The following is a 21,439-nucleotide window of genomic DNA, read 5'->3' on the forward strand; positions in this document are numbered from 1 at the left end:
TTAAACCCGCCCGAGTGAGGCAGGGGCAAATATCAAGAAAGAGGGACCCGTATTCCATAAAACCCCGACCATTGGAGAAAGGCGGGTCGTCCAAACTCCTAACGGCGGGTACAACTAACGCCACCAGCAGCAGGTTTGGTTAGTTGCCTTTCACTTTCTCCCGTCAATATATTAGCACTGTAATGTTTCAGGCCACCAAACGCATACTCTCTCTCTAGAATCTAGGGCTTGACTTTATCGATTCTATCAAACTTTCCCTCTCTATTCTATTATATGCATCCAAACGCGGCATTTCCACGCCATTTCAATTCCTCTCCGGTTCTCTCTCTTCAAACAGGTAAAAGTTTTATCTTCCCTCTGATCCAAGCGTCGTCGTCTCTGAAGTTCATCCCTACTCATTATTCTGAGCACAATTCTCTTCAGAAGAAGACGCGATAAACGGCGTCGTCCCTTTACAGCTCGTTTTACTCTGCTTGTTTTGTGTTTTGGAGAACGACTCAGAATTGAGTTGAGTTCGTCTAGACTGAACCTGAAACACTGTTGAGCTGGTTCTTTGTTTTTGAGAAAAAGAAAATTAATCACGTCGTCGTTCCGGTGTCGCGTTTTGACGGTACGAGTTGAGAATCAAGTCAAAACTCTCGACCTGGTGTTAGTGTTTTGATCTTTGGTCTGTGTTGTGTTTGGTTGCTGAGAAAAGCGGTAATGGAAATTGATTGATTCTGATTTTCCGACAACTTTATCATGACTTTCTTCTTTTGGTTTTCGGATCTAGTGCATGAAAGTTTTTACTACTTTTGGTTTTCTTTTTCCTCATCTCTCTCTCTCTCTCTCTCTCTCTCCCTTATTTTCGTTAATTAGTATTACTGGGTCCCAAGGATTCAATAATTTGAGTCATATACTCGATTACTATATTTTCATTTACTCGATTACTATATTCCAAACGGTGTGTCAATCACCAACATATTATGAGCATTGTGTACAGATTTTTAAGTTCTAAATATATTTTGAACATTTCATTGCTACGCAGTGAAAAAGGAGATTTGGATATCAGTATCTAGCGTTGGATTGTTGTGAAGTTGAGACAACAATGAGTACGCAAATTTTGGAGATTCAGCCCAAAGAATTGAAATTCTTATGTAAGTTCGTTATTGGTAGATGGTCAATGCTAATCATTTTCTTTATGATCTGGTATCTTTGCGATCGCCACAACAATCATCTTTGGAATTTATTACGTTTTGGTATTGTTGGTTTGCTGATTTCGTTTAGTTGAACCGCATAGTTGTACCTAAAATGTAGCGGTAATTTTTCATTTTTGTTAGTTCTTCTTTTAATCATTTAACTGTTTGCCTTCTATTATGTGTTTAGCTCTTCTCTAGTTTTTCCGTACCGAATGGATCATTGGTTTTGAAACTTGAATATTGAGCAGATTAGTGCAGATTCTTGTTAATCTATACCTGCAAACGGTTACTGTTACATAGCTAGATGTAAACATTGTATAGCTGGGCCGTGGTAATATTGGAATTGAAATAGGATGTGTTTTAGTTTACCAATTACTTGGGAATTGTAAACTGAATGTGTAATTGTTTTCGTAGTTGAATTGAAGAAGCAAAGCTCGTGCTCAGTTGGGCTAACTAACATGACCAACCGCCATGTTGCTTTTAAGGTACGTACTGCATTTATTTGTTTTCCAAATTATTGAATTGAAAGGTAAGTACTGTGTCTGTGTGTGTGTGTGTGTGTGTGTTGGAATGCTAGATGGAAATGTAACTTAGCAATGGAAATGTAACTTAGCAATGACATTGGCAGGTTAAAACTACATCCCCTAAGAAATACTGTGTGCGACCAAATGTTGGTGTTATCTTACCAAAATCTACTTCTGAATTTTCAGGTATGCCTTTTCATTTATATCACCTAGTACATTGTGAGCGTGTACTGATGTTTGATTTTGCATGTAAGCATTTCTTCATCAACGTGTACAGGAGGATGAAATTTCAAGCTTAAGTTCCACTACTAGATTTTTGGCTTAAATAGAAGAAAAAAAATTTATTTGTTTTATGAATCATGATATGCTATACTGGGGTTGCACTTTGTCATTTTTACTCATGCTCTCTCCTCATGGACAGAGTAAAGTACCATTGCAGTTATCTGCTTTAGATAGATTTGTAATGGAATCATTTGTTTGGTCTTACTCTGCATTCTATTTTCTGATTGTTTTCTCCTTTAATCAGTCTTGTTTAACAATTTTGACTCTGACTATCAACGTAGTTACAATGCAAGCTCCAAGGGCAGCACCACCTGATATGGAATGCAGAGATAAGTTCTTAATCCAAAGCACAATTGTTTCTTCTGGGACAACTGATGAGGATATTACAGCTAGCATGGTAAGTCTTGGTAATTGTTGTTGGCCTTAAGGTTTTGTGTTCGTTTCTCATTTTCTAGTCTTGATAATTGTTGTTGGCCTTAAGATTTATACTCGTTTCTCATTTTCTAGTCTTGGTAATTGTTGTTGGGCTTAAGATTTTGTATTCGTTTCTCATTTTCTAGTCTTGATAATTGTTGTCGGCCGTAAGATTTTATATTTGTTTCTCATTTTCTAGTATTGGTAATTGTTGTTTTAAGATTTTGTATTCGTTTCTCATTTTTTTCATTTACAGTTTGCTAAAGATGATGGCAAGTACATTGAAGAGAAAAAGTTAAGAGTAACTCTTATTAGCCCACCCAACTCACCAATGCTGTCACCAATCAAGGTAGACTTGAAGCAGGGGCTGGGGCATGAAGCTTTGAATGATCAAGTATTTGGTGGGGTTGCAATCCTCCCTCAACAGAACATGGTTAGGGAAACTCTTCTTAAGTCACAATGTTACAAACTTTAATTGGTCTTGTTATAACATTTTGCATTCTATGTTTATTCTATCATTCTCATTTTCTCCTGGAGCATTGCATTATCACTTAGGGAAAGGTATATGTTAATTATGACAACACAGTTGAGTAAATTTTTTAGGAAGCATGGCTTTGCACCTTCAGGAACAGTTTCTTGATTTATTGTTATGTGGTTCAATTCCATCATGCAAGTATGCTGAATTCACTTATGTAACGTCATTTTGTGGTTTCTTAAATGAAGCAGGTTACAAGGGATGCAAAATTCACATCTGTTAATAGCAAGGAGTCCAAGCCAATAACGGATGCTGAGTTGAAACCAGCAAAGGATGTGGAGTTGAAACCAGCAAAGGTTGTGGAGTTGAAACCAGCAAAGGATGTTGAGTTGAGACCAGAAAAAGATGTGGAGTTGAGACCAGAAAAAGATGTGGAGTTGAGACCAGCAAAAGATGTGGAGTTGAAACCAACACAGGATGTGGAGTTGAAACCATCAAAGGCTGTGGAGTTGAAACCATCAAAGGCTGTGGAGTTGAAACTAGCAAGAGATGTGGAGTTGAATGCAGAAAAGATTGTGGAAGACTTGAAGTTGGTTAAAGATATTCAGGAGATAAAATCAAAGCAAAATGAACTTGAATTAAAGCTGAGCCAGGTTTTGGTCTTTGCATAATTTTCTTTCCAAATTTATGATACAATTGTTGTGGTTCTTATTCTTTGTCTGTAATTTGCATGTAGAAACTGGACTCTAGCAGTATACCTCTTAATTATGCTAAAATTTTGCTGATTGGTTATTTGTCTGATACACTACTTGGATGGTTGTCAAAATATAATATTAACGAAGCTCCTTTTCTTTTTCTTTTTTACTTCTTTTTCCAGGCTGAAGTTACTATTTTAAAGCTAACAGAGGAGAGGAGTTCAAGCATTCAGGAGAGAAAAAAATTACAGGAGCAATTAGTAATTTCTTGCACCCCATCCTTTTCTTTTCCGGTAGTTTTGTTGTTTGTCTTGGGATGAGTTTCTGCCAAAGTCTGAATTGTTTGGTGGTTGTGGTTATTGGCTGCCTAAGGCTTGGATAATCCAATGTTACAATGGTTTGAGCATTTAAGTGCATTGAAGTTCTATTTCTGGTTTGTTACTGTGTTCATCCAACTGCTCTCTGGGTTTTTTTTTTTGGAACGTCTACTGTAAATTGCCTACTTGGGGTTTATATTGAGGATGAAATGGTTTATAATGGTTTATCTGTTAAATTTCCTGTAATTTGCATGCAGAAATATGTTCCTTTTAAAAATGAGGCAGTGCTTTAATTTGTGACTCTTTGGTTATGCTAACCTCTCTCTCACTGCGCACTTGTATTTGCACCTTGTTGAAACTCTTATTCATGACATTCGCATGTACTTTTATTGCAGGCACAACTGAACCAAAGGGGGGTGAGTGTGAAAAGAGTCCAAGTTGGGTTTCCTCTACTATATGTTTGTATGGTGGCGCTTATCAGTGTTGCTCTTGGATACTGTCTTCACCCTTGAAACAATGTGTATGAAGCTACTACCGTCAGTCAGTAGTTAGATAAATACATATAAAATCGTTTTCCTCTCATTATAAATGTATAGATGAGGTATAGAGGGGACAGTCTAGCCATTATACTCACAGATAAGTGAAGTGCATGTATACGGGTTGTTCATCCCCGTAAAAGGGGAAGGAAAAAAACCATGTGAAAGCTTTGGTTGATAGCCAAGAAGCCATCTTTTTGTTTGTGCAGACATTTTATTGTGAATTTGTGATACTAGGGTTGAAAGTTTGGAACAAAAATTAGAATGAGAATTAGAGGCATGATGTTTTTAAGGATTAGTGTCTGTGCTAATTGATTGGTCTTTACTTTCAATGACCCCTGTCTTGTTTTTATTGTGGATCATTCTGCAGTTCATATTTCCACCATGGGATTCAAAAGTTAATGTAGTAAAGATGATCACAGTAAAAGAAATCAAGTCAGATCAAAGCTAGATATAAAAAAAAGTCAGATCAAAGATGTTCAAATTGGTCTGCACGTCTTCCAAAACTAAAGACTATTACTATCCAACGTTGGCAACAATTAAATTATAGCATAAATATACCAACAAATAGATTTTTTTTATTTTATTAAAGTGGTAAAAGTATAATTTCATATTCATCTGTAATTAGTTTTAAAATTTAAAAAATAAAAATAGACAAATGGCAGATTTTGAGTGGGAGTATTTTTTAGCTAATTTTTCTTTAGAATGAGTAAAATCTTTTTTTTTATAAATGTATTCGAAAGTAGCTGTGTTCGTTGCACCATATGAATATGATATCCCGTCTTTTTTATTTGGAACATACCCCAAATCCATCCTAAAGTTTCCTCTTATATACATAAAAAAAACAGTAAAATTTTCATACGTTGCAAATTTTCTATTGACCCAAAAAGAAGAAGAAAAGTTTCCCTTTAAAAATTAAAGACTGTCATTAATATATAAAAATCCGTCGTTTAATTCAACTTGAGGATGGATTTGGGGTATGTTCCAAATAAAAAAGACGGGATATCATATTCATATGGTACATTTTAAAAAAAATGATTTTACTCATTCTTAAAATTTAAGAATACATTTTTTTTTAAATGCATGGAGGCCTCATTTAATGTCCATATATAGAGGCCTCATTATAGAATTTCGATGCTATATCGCTTGATTATATATTAATATAATAAATAAACAGATGCTTTTTCCAACATAACAGATGTTTGTTATAGGATATTAATAATCGTATTTTATTTAGACATAATAAGGATGAGTCCTTTTCCTTCAACTTAACATATTTATGGAGTAAATGACAGTTTTGATGCCCCAACGTCATTATTATAGGCTTCGTTTGTAATTGTTTTTCATTTCTTTCTTCTGTTTCTTTCTAATTTCTAGGGTTTAATTTATTTTTTATTTTTGTTAAGTTCAATCTTCACACACATTGAAGAAACTTGTCTCCAATCTCTAGTTTCTAGTTTATTTTCCTATTATTGTGAGTTTGATGGGTGTCTGCAATGCTTGGTTTATATGCTTTTGCTATGATTATTGTTTTTCGTTTGATCAAAGCTCTAGTTATTGTTAATTTGTATGCTTTTCTTTTGGTTTGTTGTCCTATACATGGAGTTGTGTTTTCTGTTTCTTTGGTTGATTTTGTCTTGATAATTTGTGCTGTCATCCAAAGTTGGAAGTCCTATTTTTGCTGGAAGTTTGAGAACATAGTTTAGGACTAAAATTGATAGTTTTTTAGGTGGCCCCTTTCTCATAGTTTAGGACTAAGATTGGCCAACACATTGACTACATTTTTTTTTCTTTTTTCTTTTTTTAAATGAAACAAGGGGGAAAGAACCCCAAAACCCAATCCAACAGCTACACAACTCAAACCAAACGAGGGTGACCAACTCCTTAAGAGTCATCAATCAAAATGGAACCAAGACAACTAGGAGCCTCATCTAAAAACCAAACACCCAACCCCACATTGACTACATATCTTGCATGTGTTTATGTTGTAAATGGTTTTCTAGAGTAAAGTTAGCTTAGTTTATGATCGATTGGCAGCCTTTCATCTCTCTCATTCAATTGGGTCAACTATTTGGCACTTTATGCAAGAGTGGGAAGGATTGGCTTTGTTTGGTTAAGTGCATTAATTCTTTTCTTTTCTTTGTTTGGCTAATGTGAACTTTGTTCTCACATCTTCTTGCTCTTTTTTCTTTTGCAGGCCCTTTCTTCTTCTGTCCTTTTGTGGCCATAGGCGGTGCATAGGCAAAACTAGCAGAAGCTATGTACGTCCTACAAGAAGCATTGCTTTATGTGTTTAGTTCAATCCAATAGGATTTTTTATGTAACTAGTTAAGCTGTAGTATGGTCATTGACTTGAGGACATGGCCTAGCTAAATTTGATGCATCTATCTTTTTGGAAACACCACAAATAATGCATTGATGAGATTGATTTCATTTTGGAAACACCATAAATGGTATAACATATTGCGAGCATTAAAGCCAGACGGTTCATGCTTGTGGGCCTTCTTTGTTTCATTTTGAAATTGTAGATGTTTATTTGTATGTATTAATAGTAGAATTGTGTGCAGTGAATTGAACAACTTTGGCATAGAGGAAGAATTTATAACTTTTTGCATATATGATGAAATTCTGACATTAACATCTACATATAAATTCTAAGTTTTGCATTTATGCATATCTTGAAATTCTTGAAGCATGAGTTGAGGTAGGTGGTTGTTATTGATACATTAATCACATTCTTTGTGTTTGCATACAAATAAAGACTCAATTATACATAAACTCAACGGAATTTGTAACTTTAACAACAACAAAAAAGCCTTTAGTTTGAAGGAAAATAAATGTACATGTCAATTGGTAATTATAATAACAAAAAACCTTAGATTTAATTATTTAAAAATTATTATTTTTAAATATTAAAATTATTATTTTTTAATCCGACATAGCACCAAACATAGGTCTTCATTATTTTTACAATCCAGCTTCTTAGTCCGACGCAACACTAAACGTAGGTCAGTACTTAATTTAGCTTAGGCCAATCCAAGCTAATCCAATATACTCCCAGGATTTAGTCCAGTCCATGACAATCCACCGTACTAAACGACCCCTTAAGGTGTCTCATCTTGATTGATTGATTGAGCACCTGCCACCTTGACCATTGGGTTGTGTTTCATCAAAACTCATACGCAACATTCATATATATACATATATATATATATATTGTGTGTGTGTGTCCTACCTGTAATGTAATGTGCATGCACAATCTGAATAGGTATATATGATGGGGTTTGTAAATAACAATGTTAAAGTACCAACCTTCGAACCCTAAACCCTAAACCCAAAGGAGGAAAGAAGCCGAATTTTCTATCAGATTGCATACACTTGCTGGAATATATGGAAGAATAGGAATATGGTGGTGTTTGACAATTGCACACCCCAACCCCAGCAAACCCTCAAGGCCATTTTCAACCAGGTAAATGAAAGATTTTCTCTAAAACAATCAATCACCTCTTCCACCATTAGATCTGTGTTCATCCCTCTGCCCAGGCTTCATGGGCAGCCCCTTCTGAGCCTTTTGTCAAAATAAATGTTGATGCCGCTTGGAGGAAAAGCACATGTCGTGCTGGGGCTGGCATAATTATTCGAAAATTTTGAAGGGAGATTTCTTGGGGCCAAATCTGTGGATTTTCAAGCGGAGAATGCTCTTATGGCTGAGGCAACTGCGTTATGGGATGGCTAAAAATTTACTAAGGAGTGGGGTCACAACATGGTTTGTTTCGAGTTGGATTCTTTAGAGCTTATCAAAAGTGTTCGTGGCTCTTTTTGGATTAGTCGGTCCTGTAATCACTCGTGTAATCAAGCGGCGGATCATCTTGCGTCGCTGGCACTATAGAGGAGGAGTACGGAAGTTTGGGTTGATCGGCCCCCCACCTCTCTTGTGCACATCCTTTGCAAGGACGGACTCCCTTGTCCTCACCATGCTTAATTTGGCTGTTAACTGGTCTTGAATGGTTTTGACATCCTTATGGTTGGATTGTCTTTCTGCGCTTTTTTCTTGATCAGTCTAAATGTTTTTTGTTTGTTTTATGGACTCTCTATGCATTGTCTGTTTCCTTGCATGGATGGACTTATTCTTGTTTAGGGTTTCTTTGCTTTGAATATAAGATCTTTTCGACCAAAAAAAGAAAGAAAAAAGAATAGGTATATAAGCTGCAACACATGAGCCTAAAATAGGATTAGGAATAGGCGTAATTCCACTCGGATAAGCTATGAGCCTACCTAATCATATGCATATTTTAATGTACCAACATCACCAAACATTACAATAGTGATCACGTTTACAAACAAAGACCAAAACATGAAACCTGATACACATAGCAAAGACCAAAACATGAATCATAAGCTCAGAGAAGAAGAAAAATATCTTATTGATTTCTTACTGATCAATATGAGAGTAACTAAGACAATGGCAATGGGAAACTTCAACACTAAAAGAGAAAATTGTACATATGCTTGCAGGATGGAACTAAATGATATTGTATAGCCTAGCTTTATCATTATGGCATCGCATCCACTAAGCCCAAGTGTCGGAGTGTCGGACACGAGTGATGGAACTAAATGATCTTGTATAGCCTAGCTTCATCATTATAGCATCGCATTCACTAAGCCCAAGTGTCGAAGTGTCGGACACTCGGGCACTCGTGTCCGACGGTTAGATTCTCTCTCTCTCTCTCTCTCTCTCTCTCTCTCTCTCTCTCTCTCTCTCTCTCTCTCTCTCATTTCCAATGTTTTAGCTAATAAATAAGTAACATCATATTATTTCGTACATTGTTTTTTAAAATATATATTATGGATAATTTGTTTACCCAATCGACCATGAAAAGTAATAACTCATTTCTAAGCCTCCAACCATTTTGAGTCTTGTAAACGTATACAGAGTCGGAATTTAAGAAGCTGCTACATTTTCATATTGACGATAGTTCATCTTTTGTTTAGCCAAAACAAAAGATATTATCACCTAGACTTGATCTGAGTAAGAAATTTGTTATGTTACCCACAAAAGAAAGGGCCTGCCTGCTTGCTGCCACTGATGTTTTCTCATCTAACGAAACAACAAAAAGCATTGAATCTAAGATGCATCATTGATTTCCATATAAAAGAAAGAAAAAAATCTCCATAAAAATAATGCCTCCCTCTCAGTGTCCTTGTTATCACTGCACATTGCAATGCCCTTGATAACATAACAAAACAACAACAATTTAACCATTCATAAACTGATTCATTCATGACATGACATGAGGCATCCATCCATATTAATTAAGCACAACAATAAAAGACTTAGATTAGACTGATAAAATAGAATTAGAAAAACACATGCCTAGTGTTTCTGGTTCTGGAGATTAATAATTAACAGTACAGCTGCAGCACCATGATCGATCGTTGATGACTTCTTTTTATTTAGACATAATAATAATATTAATATATGGATGGGATATTGTACTAGGACCCTCAACTGATCAGTATCTTTCTGGAGCAAATGACAACTTGGAAAATATTTCCCGAAAAATCTTTGGATGCCCCCATCATCAAGCAGAATTCCTTGAATTCGTCAAAATGTTGAAAAGTTGTCTTCTTTAACTACCCAATATCCATATAATATTATTATTGGATTAGTCGGTCACAAAACAATTTTCACTGCAGCACAGGATAGCACATATGTTTTCTGATATATTTATAGAAGGAATACAGCAAAAGGGACCACCTAGTCTATTGAGTTAGTAATTAAGGAAGGATTTCACATGCTAGCTGTTTGTTTTATCGTTTTAATTCTGTATGAAATTTAGAGGTTCATTTTCACATGTCTTTCCTTGACTCCTTCTCACTCCTCTTTTCATTTTGAGTTTGAGTTTGAGTTTGAGTTTGAGTTTTCTGTTTCATTTCATTTTCATAGTTGCTCGTTTTGGTTAACATCAGTTGCTCGTTTTGACTATTCCAATTTCCATCGGTGGTAATCTTTTAGGCTAACCTAGCCGCAATTAAACCATAATTAAGCGCTTATGAAAAAATTCATTTGTCTAGTCTAGTGTATAGATTCACTTCATAGGTCTTTACATTTGATTGGTTGATTGAGCACCTGCCACCTTGACCATTGGGTTGTGTTTCATCAAAACTCAGACGCAACATTCATATATATAGATATATATATATATATATATATATATGTGCGCGAGCTCGCGTCCTGCCTGTCATGTAATGTGCATACACAATCTGAAATAGGTATATATGCTGCAACACACGAGCCTAAAATAGGATTAGGAATAGGCGTAATTCCACTCGGATAGGCTATGAGCCTACCTAATCATATGCATATTTTAATGTACCAACAGCACCAAACATTACAATAGTGATCACGTTTACAAACAAAGACCAAAACATGAAACCTGATACACATAGCAAAGACCAAAACATGAATCATAAGCTCAGAGAAGAAGAAAAATATCTTATTGATTTCTTACTGATCAATATGAGAGTAACTAAGACAATGGCAATGGGAAACTTCAACACTAAAAGAGAAAATTGTACACGTGCTTGCAGTATGGAACTAAATGATCTTGTACAGCCCAGCTTCATCATTATGGCATCGCATCCACTAAGCCCAAGTGTCGGAGTATCGGACACTCGGGCACTCATGTCCAACGGTCAACGCCGTGGTCACGGTCAAGACACTTCCCATATACGGTCAAGACACTCTCCAGACACGGGTTAGCTCATACTCACAGTCAACTAATGTGTTAGTTCAATTATAATTAATTCATATAAAATTAATAAACTACATTTGGAAGGTAAAGGACTTTCAGGTCAGTGGGACATTTATTTGCTAAGGTTTTCATGATATTTTTCATATTGACGATAGTTCATCTTTTGTTTAGCCAAAACAAAAAATATTATCACCTAGACTTGATCTGAGCAAGAAATTTGTTATGTTACCACAAAAGAAAGGGCCTGCCTGCTTGCTGCCACTGATGTTTTCTCATCTAACGAAACAACAAAAAGCATTGAAATTAGAAAATTAAGATGAAAATTGATTCCCACTCGCAGTTGGATTGAATTTGTTAAAGAGACACGAACAAGTTACTTATCTACTAAGAATCTAAGCACAACAATAAAAGACTTAGATTAGACTGATAAAATAGAATTAGCCTAGTATTTCTGGTTCTGGAGATTAATAATTAACAGTACAGCTGCAGCACCATGATCGATCGTTGATGACTTCTTTTTATTTAGACATAATAATATTAATATATGGATATTGAGTGGTAACATTGTATATATAATGAGAAATTGGTAACACTGATCATATCATATCATTCTACTTTTCTCTGTTTCATCTTTTCTCTGTTCTCATGAACAGCATCCTTGTCACCTTGTTGCTGTTCCCCGGAACACAAGGCTATGATCATCAATCTCATGCCTTGACCCTCAAAATCAAACACCATCCCTTCCCCTTCTCCAATATCCCCAATAAAGCTTCTGCTTCTGCACCAGTGACAAGGGTATTCTCTGGCCTCTTCTATACACACCTGTATGTCGGAACTCCGCCCATGAAATTCAACCTGGCCGTTGACACCGGAAGCAGTCCCACATGGGTCCAGTCTGCCCATTGTACGGAGTGCTTCCAAGTTTCGTTGCCCAATTTCGACCCCAACAGTTCGCTCACTTTCTAGCCTATGCCCTCCGGCCATCCACTCTGTCACGGTATAGAAGAGGCCAAAGAATACCCTTGTCACTGGTGCAGAAGCAGAAGCTTTGTTGGGGATATTGGGGAAGGGGAAGGGATGGTGTTTGATTTTGAGGGTCAAGGCATGAGATTGATGACCATAGCCTTGTGTTCCGAGGAACACCAACAAGGTGAGGAAGATGTTGTTCATGAGAACAGAGAAAAGATGAAAGAGAGAAAAGTAGAATGATATGATATGATCAGTGTTAACCAATTTCTCACTATATATACAATGTTACCACCCAATATCTATATAATATTATTATTGGATTAGTCGGTCACAAAGCAATTTTCATTGTAGCACAGGATAGCACATATATTTTCTGATACATTTATAGAAGGAATATAGCAAAAAGGATCACCTAGTCTATTGAGTTAGTAATTAAGAAAGGATTTCACATGCTAACTGTTTGTTTTATCGTTTTAATTATGGATGAAAGTTAGAGATTCATTTTCACACGTCTTTCCTTGACTCTTTCTCACTCCTCTTTTCATTTTGAGTTTGAGTTTGAGTTTTCTGTTTCATTTCATTTTCATAGTTCCTCGTTTTGGTTAACATCAGTTGCTCGTTTTGACTATTCCAATTTCCATCGGTGGTAATCTTTTAGGCTAGCCTCGCCGCAATTAAACCATAATTAAGCGCTTATGAAAAAATTCATTTGTCTAGTCTAGTGTATAGATTCACTTCATAGCTCTTTACATTTGGGTCTAGACTAGAAGGGTATCCAAGGTAGAGGTGTATTGAATTTGAGGGGGATAAGCTGTTGCGTTGCGGGTGTGTTTAGGAAATGCATGAAGTCTTGCCTTTTTTTATTAACTCAATACACTCTTAACTTACCAATCTTAGCAAGCACAAGGCAACAGAACACACAAACTGAAGAAACAGAGCAAGGAAAAGTTATATCTCTTCTGTTTTCATACATGTGCGTCCCGCGTGCGTGTGTGAAAGAGTGATATCTCAAGTTGATGACTTCAAAGTCTTAAGTGGAACTTCTCTAATACACTTCATATACACCCGTGGCCTTCTAAAAGGAGCCACCCAACCCAACTGGCAATCTAATTACCCACCAACTCAACAAAAGTAACAAAGCATTGATATAATATTTTAACACTAAGCTAATCATCATGGGTGGGTGTGTGTGTGCGGGGTTTTATTAATGTCAACATTATATTACATTAACATTGCATTGATCTATCAGATTCAACACAAGAGGCAACCAACCCCCATCCGATCTGATGATTGAAGCAAATAAAAGAATCTATACAAAACTTACATTATAGAACGAGATCGTCACAACATACGGTACACTACCTTTCATAAGCTAAAACCTCAAAAATAAATAAATAAATAATCACATGCTGATTTGAAGTCATGCATCAGTTGGCCTTTATCAGGATATACACAACTTACAATTTATTTCACTTATTGCTCCACTATACATCTTCTCATTGCCACTGAGTGTTGTTCCGTTCAGTTGGCGAGCCGGGGACAAAGGGAACAAAACCCCGGCCGCCAAACACTGGACGCATGAAGGCGTTATCAAACTTACGCCAATAGCGATGGACAGTGTGTGTTGGAGTTGTCAGAAGATCACGTATGCTGGCCGGCCGCCGAACCTCTTGGCTACCCAGATCACCTTCAGAATCCTGCCCAAGAAGTGGAACAATGATTGATTTTGGAGTGGTTGGTTCTGACAACACCATGCTGGTTGTTTGTTTTGAATGAGGCACCAAGAACCGTATAAGAGGCTTTGTCATCAAACCAAACACCTGAACACAAATCCGGTGAAAATAATCATTCCCGATTCCAAGAAAATGAACATGTATCATAATACACATGTAAATCCAAATTTGCCGCAAACATGAAATTAATGTGGATATTGGTGGCCATCAAATTTAAACTTCTGGTTGACACAAAAACCATCGGAAACAGAATGAATTAAAAGAATGGCAAACCACTGCAAGTTCCATAAGTAACCAATTTTAGTTTAAGACAATGCTGCAATACACAGAATCCAGAGGAGAGGCCTTACCACTGTGCTGACGAGAACAACAGTTATCGTGCTAGTGATCAAGATTGCATTCGGTCGCAATTGTGTGTGGCCTGACCTTGTAAACTGCATTCAAAGGAAAATTCTATTATATCAGACCGTTTGCCTATCCTTAAATCTCTGCTTACATCCTGAAATTGTTTCTAGTAGATTCCACAGAAGGCCAACAAATTTTCCCTAGCATATTTTTCTCCAAATAATGCTTAATTACTTCTGAAGGATTGTTAACGCCATACAAGATTATTGTGTGTGTCCAAAAACTACCTGATTACTAGACGGAACTACTGCCATTAAAAACACAAACCTGATATAGTACAAATATCTTTTGACAATATAGTAAACGTTCTCAATTTAATGAAATTTTCATGAAAGGCGATTTTTAAATTTTTCTCTATGACAAGTAGGGAGATAAAAATGTATAACTTGCCTGATTATAAGCAAGTGCTATAGACACAGCACCTCTCATGAGACCAGCCCACCATATTATCACCTACAGTAACAAAAATGTTGGTTTAATGTGTTAGTTCACTATATCAGATGGGAAAGAAAAAAAAGGTAGTGCCACTGAAAAAACAGAGTGCTTACTTGCTGCCGGAGGCTAATTTTCTCATTTGGATTTTTCTTAGCTAAGTTCGACAAAAATGATAGGGGGAAAACAAAAGCTGCTCTTCCGAGCATAAGAAGACCTAGCAGTATTGAACTCACTGCCACTGATGTTCCAGGACTGCGAATGCAAAATCAAGCACCACATGTAAACCCACTAGAGAGTTAGTAGAAATCAGTTATGTTCTAGAACTTGAGTCAAAGATATGATGGGATAATGTTACGAGCAGATACAAGGTTCAAAACCATTCTGTGTGAACAAATAACGACATACCTGTCACTTACAAATCTCCACTTTTCAATGTCCAAGGCATCCATACCAACATAAAGGAAGATAAAAATCTCAGCAACAAATGACAAGGTTGCAAACGCATGCCTGTAAAATTTTGTTGAAAAATTCAAACAATTAGTTAAACGGCCTATTAACCTGTGTCCTATAGAGGACCATTGCTTTCAAATGGCTTGGAGGTAATTTTCAGGAAGCCATACTTGGTTGTGACTCTTGAACTCTCAGTCACGTTATGCCAAGTGTAATGGGACATCACAATCCCACAAAAGAATACAGTGAGAATGCCACTCAAATAGAATAACTGCAACACACATCAAATATATCACTATCATAGTTGTTTATATGCCTAAAGCAATAAGATCCAAATAAACACTTGAAGCTGGGAAGGAGGAGGGAAGAAGGCTTTGAGCCTTCTGTAGAATGCCCAGAGTAGAGGAGAAGCTTACTTCAGCCAGTATATATGACAGGTATGCCATGAGCATCATAAGAGCAACTTCACGATCTGTAGAGTGCCTGAATTATGTCAGAAACCAAGTTGTGTCAGGAAAAAAAAATCTTCTCTAAAACTGCTGTGGTTTCAACATAGAAATAAAAATCCTTGAGACACTAAACAAAACAGGACCCTAAAACTCTATGCATGACTTGTTACCTGCCAAAATAAAGCTTTTTGATAATGTAAGCACTGAGCAGCCCTGCCTACAAGAGAGAGATGTTATACCAAGGTACAAAAAATGAAAACAATATAGCACACTTGTATATATGGACATGGAATAGAGACAGGTACTTACAAACACTCCTAGCATGGTGCTTGTGAAAAACAAATATAAGAAGTTGCCCATAAAATGCAAAGCAATTCTGGAATCAATGTGAGTGAGATCAAAGCTCTGGATAGCATTGAAAAGCACCACAGATGTAGCATCGTTAACAACACCCTCCCCAAATACAAGACTGTAGAGTAAAGGTGTCTCATCCTGATTGAGCACCTGGACCATTGGGTAAACAACTTTAGTGTTGAATTGTTGGTGTTTATTTATTTGAAAAACTCAGACGCAACATTGATATGTGCCCTACCTGCAACGTGCATACAGAATCCGTTGCAGCAAATATTGCACCAATTGCTGCAAACAGGAGCTTAAAATATTTAGACCACAAATAGAATTTCAAGAAACAAGTGAAACAAAGAAAATGATATTACCAAGATAATCCCCTATATCCAGCGAACCAATGTCCAGTTTCTTAAATATTTGTGTAGCACCTGAGTCAAGCAAGACACAATAAGTTAAATGTTCAGATTTCTGTATCACACTTGTTTTATCCACCAGGAAGAAAGGCACATGTCATAGGATTCATAATTCATAAATTAAAACTGCTATTATGCACATCATGGTAACATCATGTACAGAGTTATGAGCATACCTAATGATATGATGCAGAAGGATATTAATGTTCCAATAGCACCAAACATTACAATAGTGATGAAGTTTACAAAGAACTGCTTCTTTTTCACCTGAAACCTGATACACATAGCAAAGACCAAAACATGAATTATATAAGCTCAGAGAAGAAGACAAGTCTTGTTGATTAGTGACCAATATGAGAGTAACTAGGGCAATGGCAAATGGAAACTTCAACAGAAACAAGAAAATTGGAGTTCTGCTTGCAGGATGGAAATAAATAATCTTGTGTAGCCTCAGTACACTACACATTTATATAAATAAATAAAAAGCCTCCGATTATCAAAGTTCTATGCTTATTTAAATGGAATAACTAAATAATGACATAGTTATTAATATTCCTTGATTATGGATATGTTGGAGCTGAAACCCATTGGACAGTACACCTATCCAGGCCTGACACTGGATGCACAATACAAGTACGGTTTAATTTGTAAGTCTAAAACAATTTTGAGTCCTTGAGACATCCATATAGTAACACTTGTAAATGTATACAGAGCGTATGCTGATGCTTTTTCTTTATATGATTATAAACAACTACTGATATAATTTTAAAAAAATAATTGGATCTTGAGACTTTCATAAACCAGAATAGTTTCTTTTACTACTAGTACTCTAAGCTACTACTAATCCGTTTTTTGCTTTATATAAACTAAGATCCTATGAACTTAATGCTTTTGAAGCTGCAAACAAAAAAAATGGCGTAGTAATATACACACCTACTAAATAGAAACACTTGTGCTGAGGATTGCACAGATATAGTAAAAGCAAAACAATCATCAACTATATATCAGGGACTAACTAACCATCACATTATCGCTTGGACTTGTCAGACAAATATATAAACAGGACAGAACACGCACCCAGCATTAAAAATAATTGGTGGCAGAAGATATATAAAGAAAAGATCTTCACTGAAAACCAAAAGATGCGAGCTTTTTCCTCTACTGATCAGAAGAATAACAATCCCAGTACAAACTCCCTGCAAGAGAACCACATAAAATCAATCAGAATTTGCCATAACACACGTATGATATATAATTCAGACTTTTCTAATGTTCTGTTTTATTTTTATCAGTAACTGAAGCAACTACTCACAATCAAAAGGGCAGTGATTGACTCATTCACCCATCGATTCTCCTCGAGAAGATGTCCGATCACAATACAAGCTAAAAGGAGCGCCACAAATAGGTTCATGGAAACCACAGAGGAGTGATCTGAAGTGGATAGAGTTTGTAACTTTGACATCAAATAGCTCAAATGAGCAGCCATTGTATCCGCCTCTGTTAAGAGATTAAACGACCAACCAATATGCAATAAGCTAATTTGATTATCTTTCCACAGAAAACAGATTGAGATTCTTTTTCAAACTTCGTATTGGCGGAATCTATGTCTCCGAACTGTCCATCTCAACAATCTTTGATTATCATGAACCTTATGAACTCTGCATTAAAACGAAAAAGCACGCATCTTCTATCAGCCCAGCTGGGAAGCATATTTTGAGTTTTCAAAAGCAAAATTTGGAAGACAAAATGCGAAAACGAAAAGAGAAGCTTTGAAGAATATGTTACATGCATCTACACATACAAAATGCTAAACGTTAAAAAAGCAACGTTAGGTTGCTGAGAATTGAGAAAATGTAGGGAAATAACCACTTTTTGAATGTTTTAGAATTCAAACGACGAACAGCTGACTTTCCTTCATTCTTCTCAGTTTTCTCAGCAACGAAACGAAAAACATAAAAATTAAATAAATAAAGAATCTCATTTTCCAACCATTCATAAACAAAATGCTTACCAAGAAGGTTCGAAGAACATGCATAGCAGCACAAAATGAAGCACTCACGAAGCTTGTAATCCTTGTTACTTCAAAAACGACCGAGCTGAATATCAAATTGAGCCTCGAGCTTTGGATAAAATGCCAAATTCAACCTTGTGATTTGGATCGAATGTCAAATTCACACAGAGAGAGTTCCAACAGAGGAAGGTGGAACTCAATTTCTGCTTCAAATTCTCTGGAAATGAAAACGCTCCGTATTGCTGACTAAAAATGGGAGAATTTCCGAGCTCAACGAGAAAAAGAAAATTGCTTTTGCTTCCAACAAACGAAACAAAATTTGAGTTCAAGAAAATCAGGGAAGAACATATTCTAAAAAATATTTTCAGATTGGAAGCCTCTGGAAACAGCGAGAATACGAAAGAAAATTTGTAGAGAAAATGGAAGAAAAAGTTTGTAGAGAGAGAGAGAGAGAGAGAGAGAAGCGTGTGATTTTAGCTTTAAGGGAAAACAGAGGAGGACCCAAAACGAAACACGCAGGGGGTTGATGTCTGATTTGACACGGCCGGGTGTAGCGGAATGTGGCAAGTTGGTGTAGATCTCGACCGTTGGTTGCGGGTGATTAAAATGATTGTGTCTTCATCGGGTGGCGGGAGATTCTTGCTATAGGGTTTGGGGTTGTGTGGTATTAACTGATTAATGACCGTTGAGGAAACGCAAAGACACTGAAACTCAGCCACTCGCGTCGTTGTTTGCCTTGCGGGAAATGACTGTATAAAAGTTTTTTTTTTTTACAAAAAGAAAAAGAAAAAAAAAATCCTTTTTAAGCCTTTGCCAAAAATTAAAGAAATGAATAAGGAAGATAAATAAAAATGCGTGCTGTTATTTACACCAAACAAAACGAAGTCAACATCTTTCTCTTTCTTTGTTCTTCAGAAATTAGGACCAAAGAAAAACTGAACTTACAAACTCATAACCCTAATTTTATTTTCAGTCACAGATAATCCAATCATTTTTCTTTCTTGTCTAACTCTAAAGCTCAAGTAGTCCCATAATTATATCCACTTTGGACTTTTGGGCTCTAAACTGACAGAAACTCATGACCATTTCATTTCTCCCTTTGTCTCTTTCTTTCCTTTTAATTTCAAACTCAAATAACACCTCTTTTGCAGTCTCTAAAATTAAAAATAAAATAAAGCAACTGTGTTTTCATTTTCTAGAATAGAGAGAGCAATCAATGTGAGTGTTTTTTTGAGGGTGATAGGAAGGGGAGTGTTTTTTCCGTTGGGAGTAGAAGGAGAGTTTTTCTTTGGTTGAATAAGGTCATGGTGTTGACTGTAGGGTTTTCGCCATAGGAGGAGGTTGGGGAGGGAAAGGGCGATTGGGGTGGGGATAGGCTAATTGAATAAAAATATTATTGTTTTTTTTATAATTTTTATTTTATTGTAATAGCAAATATGGAAATACAATTAAAGGGTATTTTATAAATAATGGTGAGTGAAAAGATAAGTTTGTATTTATTCAAATTTATATGGTGAGTAGAAATATAAAGTTAATAGAGAAATAGTAGCACTCATAAAAACGGCGTTACAACGGACTTAAAATAGAAAAGTAATTTAGTTTTAATAACCCAATTTCACTTAGGTCCACATACACCGATCATTTGATGATTGATCACATGATCATAGCATGAAACCAAGGCGTAAGGAATGAGTAATATCTATAAAAAGTCATAAATTACTTGTCAAGTTGTGAAAGCATCTTCTCCTTTTTAGAGGGTAATTTCGTAATTTTATAAATAATTTGCTTATGTAACACCAATTAACTATGTTTTAGTTTTGGCAACAAAAAAAAAAAAAAAAACCAATGTTTTAGGTTTTTGGAATCATTATCATATTGTCATACAACGGGAATTTTAAACTTATTAATGGTTAGTTTAATAGTACTCCATTTTTAATATTGAAAGAGGTCCCAATTCATATCAACTAAAGACAAAATTAAAAGCCTAATTTTCACTAGGTGGGGCCAATTTTTTAAAAATCAACACCAAGTTTTCGTTTTTCCAAAGTCGAAACTTGGTTACACCTTTTATTCAACTCAAATCCAACTAACACAAGTTAAGTTTGAATGGTTAAACAATTACTTTTGATTGAGCTCGATTACAAGACTCGACAAGACAATTATAATTCATGCTATTATGTTATTATTTTTCAAAATCTATAAATGATCGGTGATTTCAAATCGCAACCATTTTATTTTTTGTTTTTCACATTTAAGGTTAATTGAAAATTGTACTAATGTAGATTCATCCAAAAAATTATGTATTATGTAGGTTCATATATATCGCAAAACAAATTGATAAAAGGGAAGATATTACCATTAACAAAATGTTTAATTTTTTGAATTAATAATATTGGGAAATTATTGCAAGAAAAAGATACCGCACAATTGCTTCATGGTGCATGCACGTGTTGCCAGTGGATTGGTAATTAGTTACCATTCGGCGTGGGGCAGACAGCTTTCCACTCACAGGACCACACCTGGCCTCAGTCCATGATATATCTAACTTAATTGACGCTGACGCCTTTGACTCTTAATGCAAATAATCACGGAACTTAACTCTTTTTATAATAAAAAGTTGTCTTGATTTTGGCCTTTTCTTCTTACTTTATAAAATTACATATCTGCCCCAACTTATTAAAGATTGTATCCACATTAGATTCCATACTACTCTGCTACTGCTTGTGTTGGGAACTTGGGACAAAAATATAACTGTACTTCTGTTTTGTGCTGTCTTTCGTCTTGCTAATGACGTTAATAAATTTTTTTAAAAAAATGATGTTAGAGGTTGAGAGGCTTGTCCTTCCACGTGTTATTGGGTATAAAATGTGGGCAAGTTGGCCAACTTTCAGATATATAATAAAAGAAGTAGGCCAATTTTTGAATAACGTATCAGGAAATCATTGTGTTTGTGTTGTGTTGTGGCCGGCGATCACGTGAAAATGCATCTAAAATATCATATACCATGATTTTCTCAAGAATTGTGTATATAAACGTTAAAGAAAATGTCT

At 35.8% G+C, this 21,439-nt stretch overlaps 2 protein-coding genes across 5 annotated transcripts; one reads left to right on the plus strand and one right to left on the minus strand.

Moving 5' to 3' along the window:
- Window positions 1–152: 152 nt before the first annotated feature.
- On the plus strand, window positions 153–4,719 carry LOC117632216 (vesicle-associated protein 1-2-like). Of its 4 annotated transcripts, XM_034365647.1 has the most exons (10): window positions 153–337; window positions 424–610; window positions 1,028–1,136; window positions 1,593–1,663; window positions 1,807–1,888; window positions 2,266–2,381; window positions 2,655–2,831; window positions 3,122–3,526; window positions 3,751–3,828; window positions 4,281–4,719. In XM_034365647.1, the coding sequence occupies exons 3-10, from the start codon at window positions 1,088–1,090 to the stop codon at window positions 4,395–4,397; spliced, it is 1,095 nt and encodes a 364-aa protein (XP_034221538.1). In that variant the 5' UTR covers window positions 153–337; window positions 424–610; window positions 1,028–1,087; the 3' UTR covers window positions 4,398–4,719. The 4 variants fall into 4 exon arrangements, with proteins under 4 accessions (XP_034221538.1, XP_034221539.1, XP_034221540.1 ...); XM_034365648.1 differs by lacking the exon at window positions 424–610; XM_034365649.1 differs by having other exon boundaries at window positions 154–610; window positions 3,125–3,526.
- Window positions 4,720–13,331: 8,612 nt separating this feature from the next.
- Window positions 13,332–18,843, minus strand: LOC117630063 (sodium/hydrogen exchanger 2). The gene is made up of 15 exons (XM_034362788.1): window positions 18,390–18,843; window positions 17,691–18,036; window positions 17,456–17,574; window positions 16,555–16,652; window positions 16,334–16,393; window positions 16,210–16,256; window positions 15,927–16,121; window positions 15,788–15,834; window positions 15,585–15,651; window positions 15,339–15,439; window positions 15,124–15,225; window positions 14,832–14,970; window positions 14,674–14,736; window positions 14,229–14,312; window positions 13,332–13,965 (listed from the first exon to the last, which is right to left on the minus strand). Exons 2-15 carry the CDS (start codon window positions 17,862–17,864, stop codon window positions 13,642–13,644), a joined length of 1,620 nt encoding a protein of 539 aa, XP_034218679.1. The 5' UTR covers window positions 17,865–18,036; window positions 18,390–18,843; the 3' UTR covers window positions 13,332–13,641.
- Between the last annotated feature and the right edge of the window lie 2,596 nt (window positions 18,844–21,439).

The sequence above is a fragment of the Prunus dulcis genome, chromosome 6 (assembly GCF_902201215.1).
Source record: "Prunus dulcis chromosome 6, ALMONDv2, whole genome shotgun sequence".
Lineage (NCBI taxonomy): Eukaryota > Viridiplantae > Streptophyta > Magnoliopsida > Rosales > Rosaceae > Prunus > Prunus dulcis.

Coding starts and splice junctions, on each gene's coding strand:
- LOC117632216 (XM_034365647.1), top strand. CDS start 1,088: ATGAGTACGCAAATTTTGGAGATTCAGCCCAAAGAATTGAAATTCTTA. Junction 2,832..3,121: donor TCCTCCCTCAACAGAACATG/GTTAGGGAAACT, acceptor TCTTAAATGAAG/CAGGTTACAAGGGATGCAAA. Junction 3,527..3,750: donor TTGAATTAAAGCTGAGCCAG/GTTTTGGTCTTT, acceptor TTCTTTTTCCAG/GCTGAAGTTACTATTTTAAA.
- LOC117630063 (XM_034362788.1), bottom strand. CDS start 17,864: ATGGCTGCTCATTTGAGCTATTTGATGTCAAAGTTACAAACTCTATCC. Junction 16,653..17,455: donor CCAATTATTTTTAATGCTGG/GTGCGTGTTCTG, acceptor TATGTGTATCAG/GTTTCAGGTGAAAAAGAAGC. Junction 13,966..14,228: donor TTGTTCTCGTCAGCACAGTG/GTAAGGCCTCTC, acceptor ATTTGTGTTCAG/GTGTTTGGTTTGATGACAAA.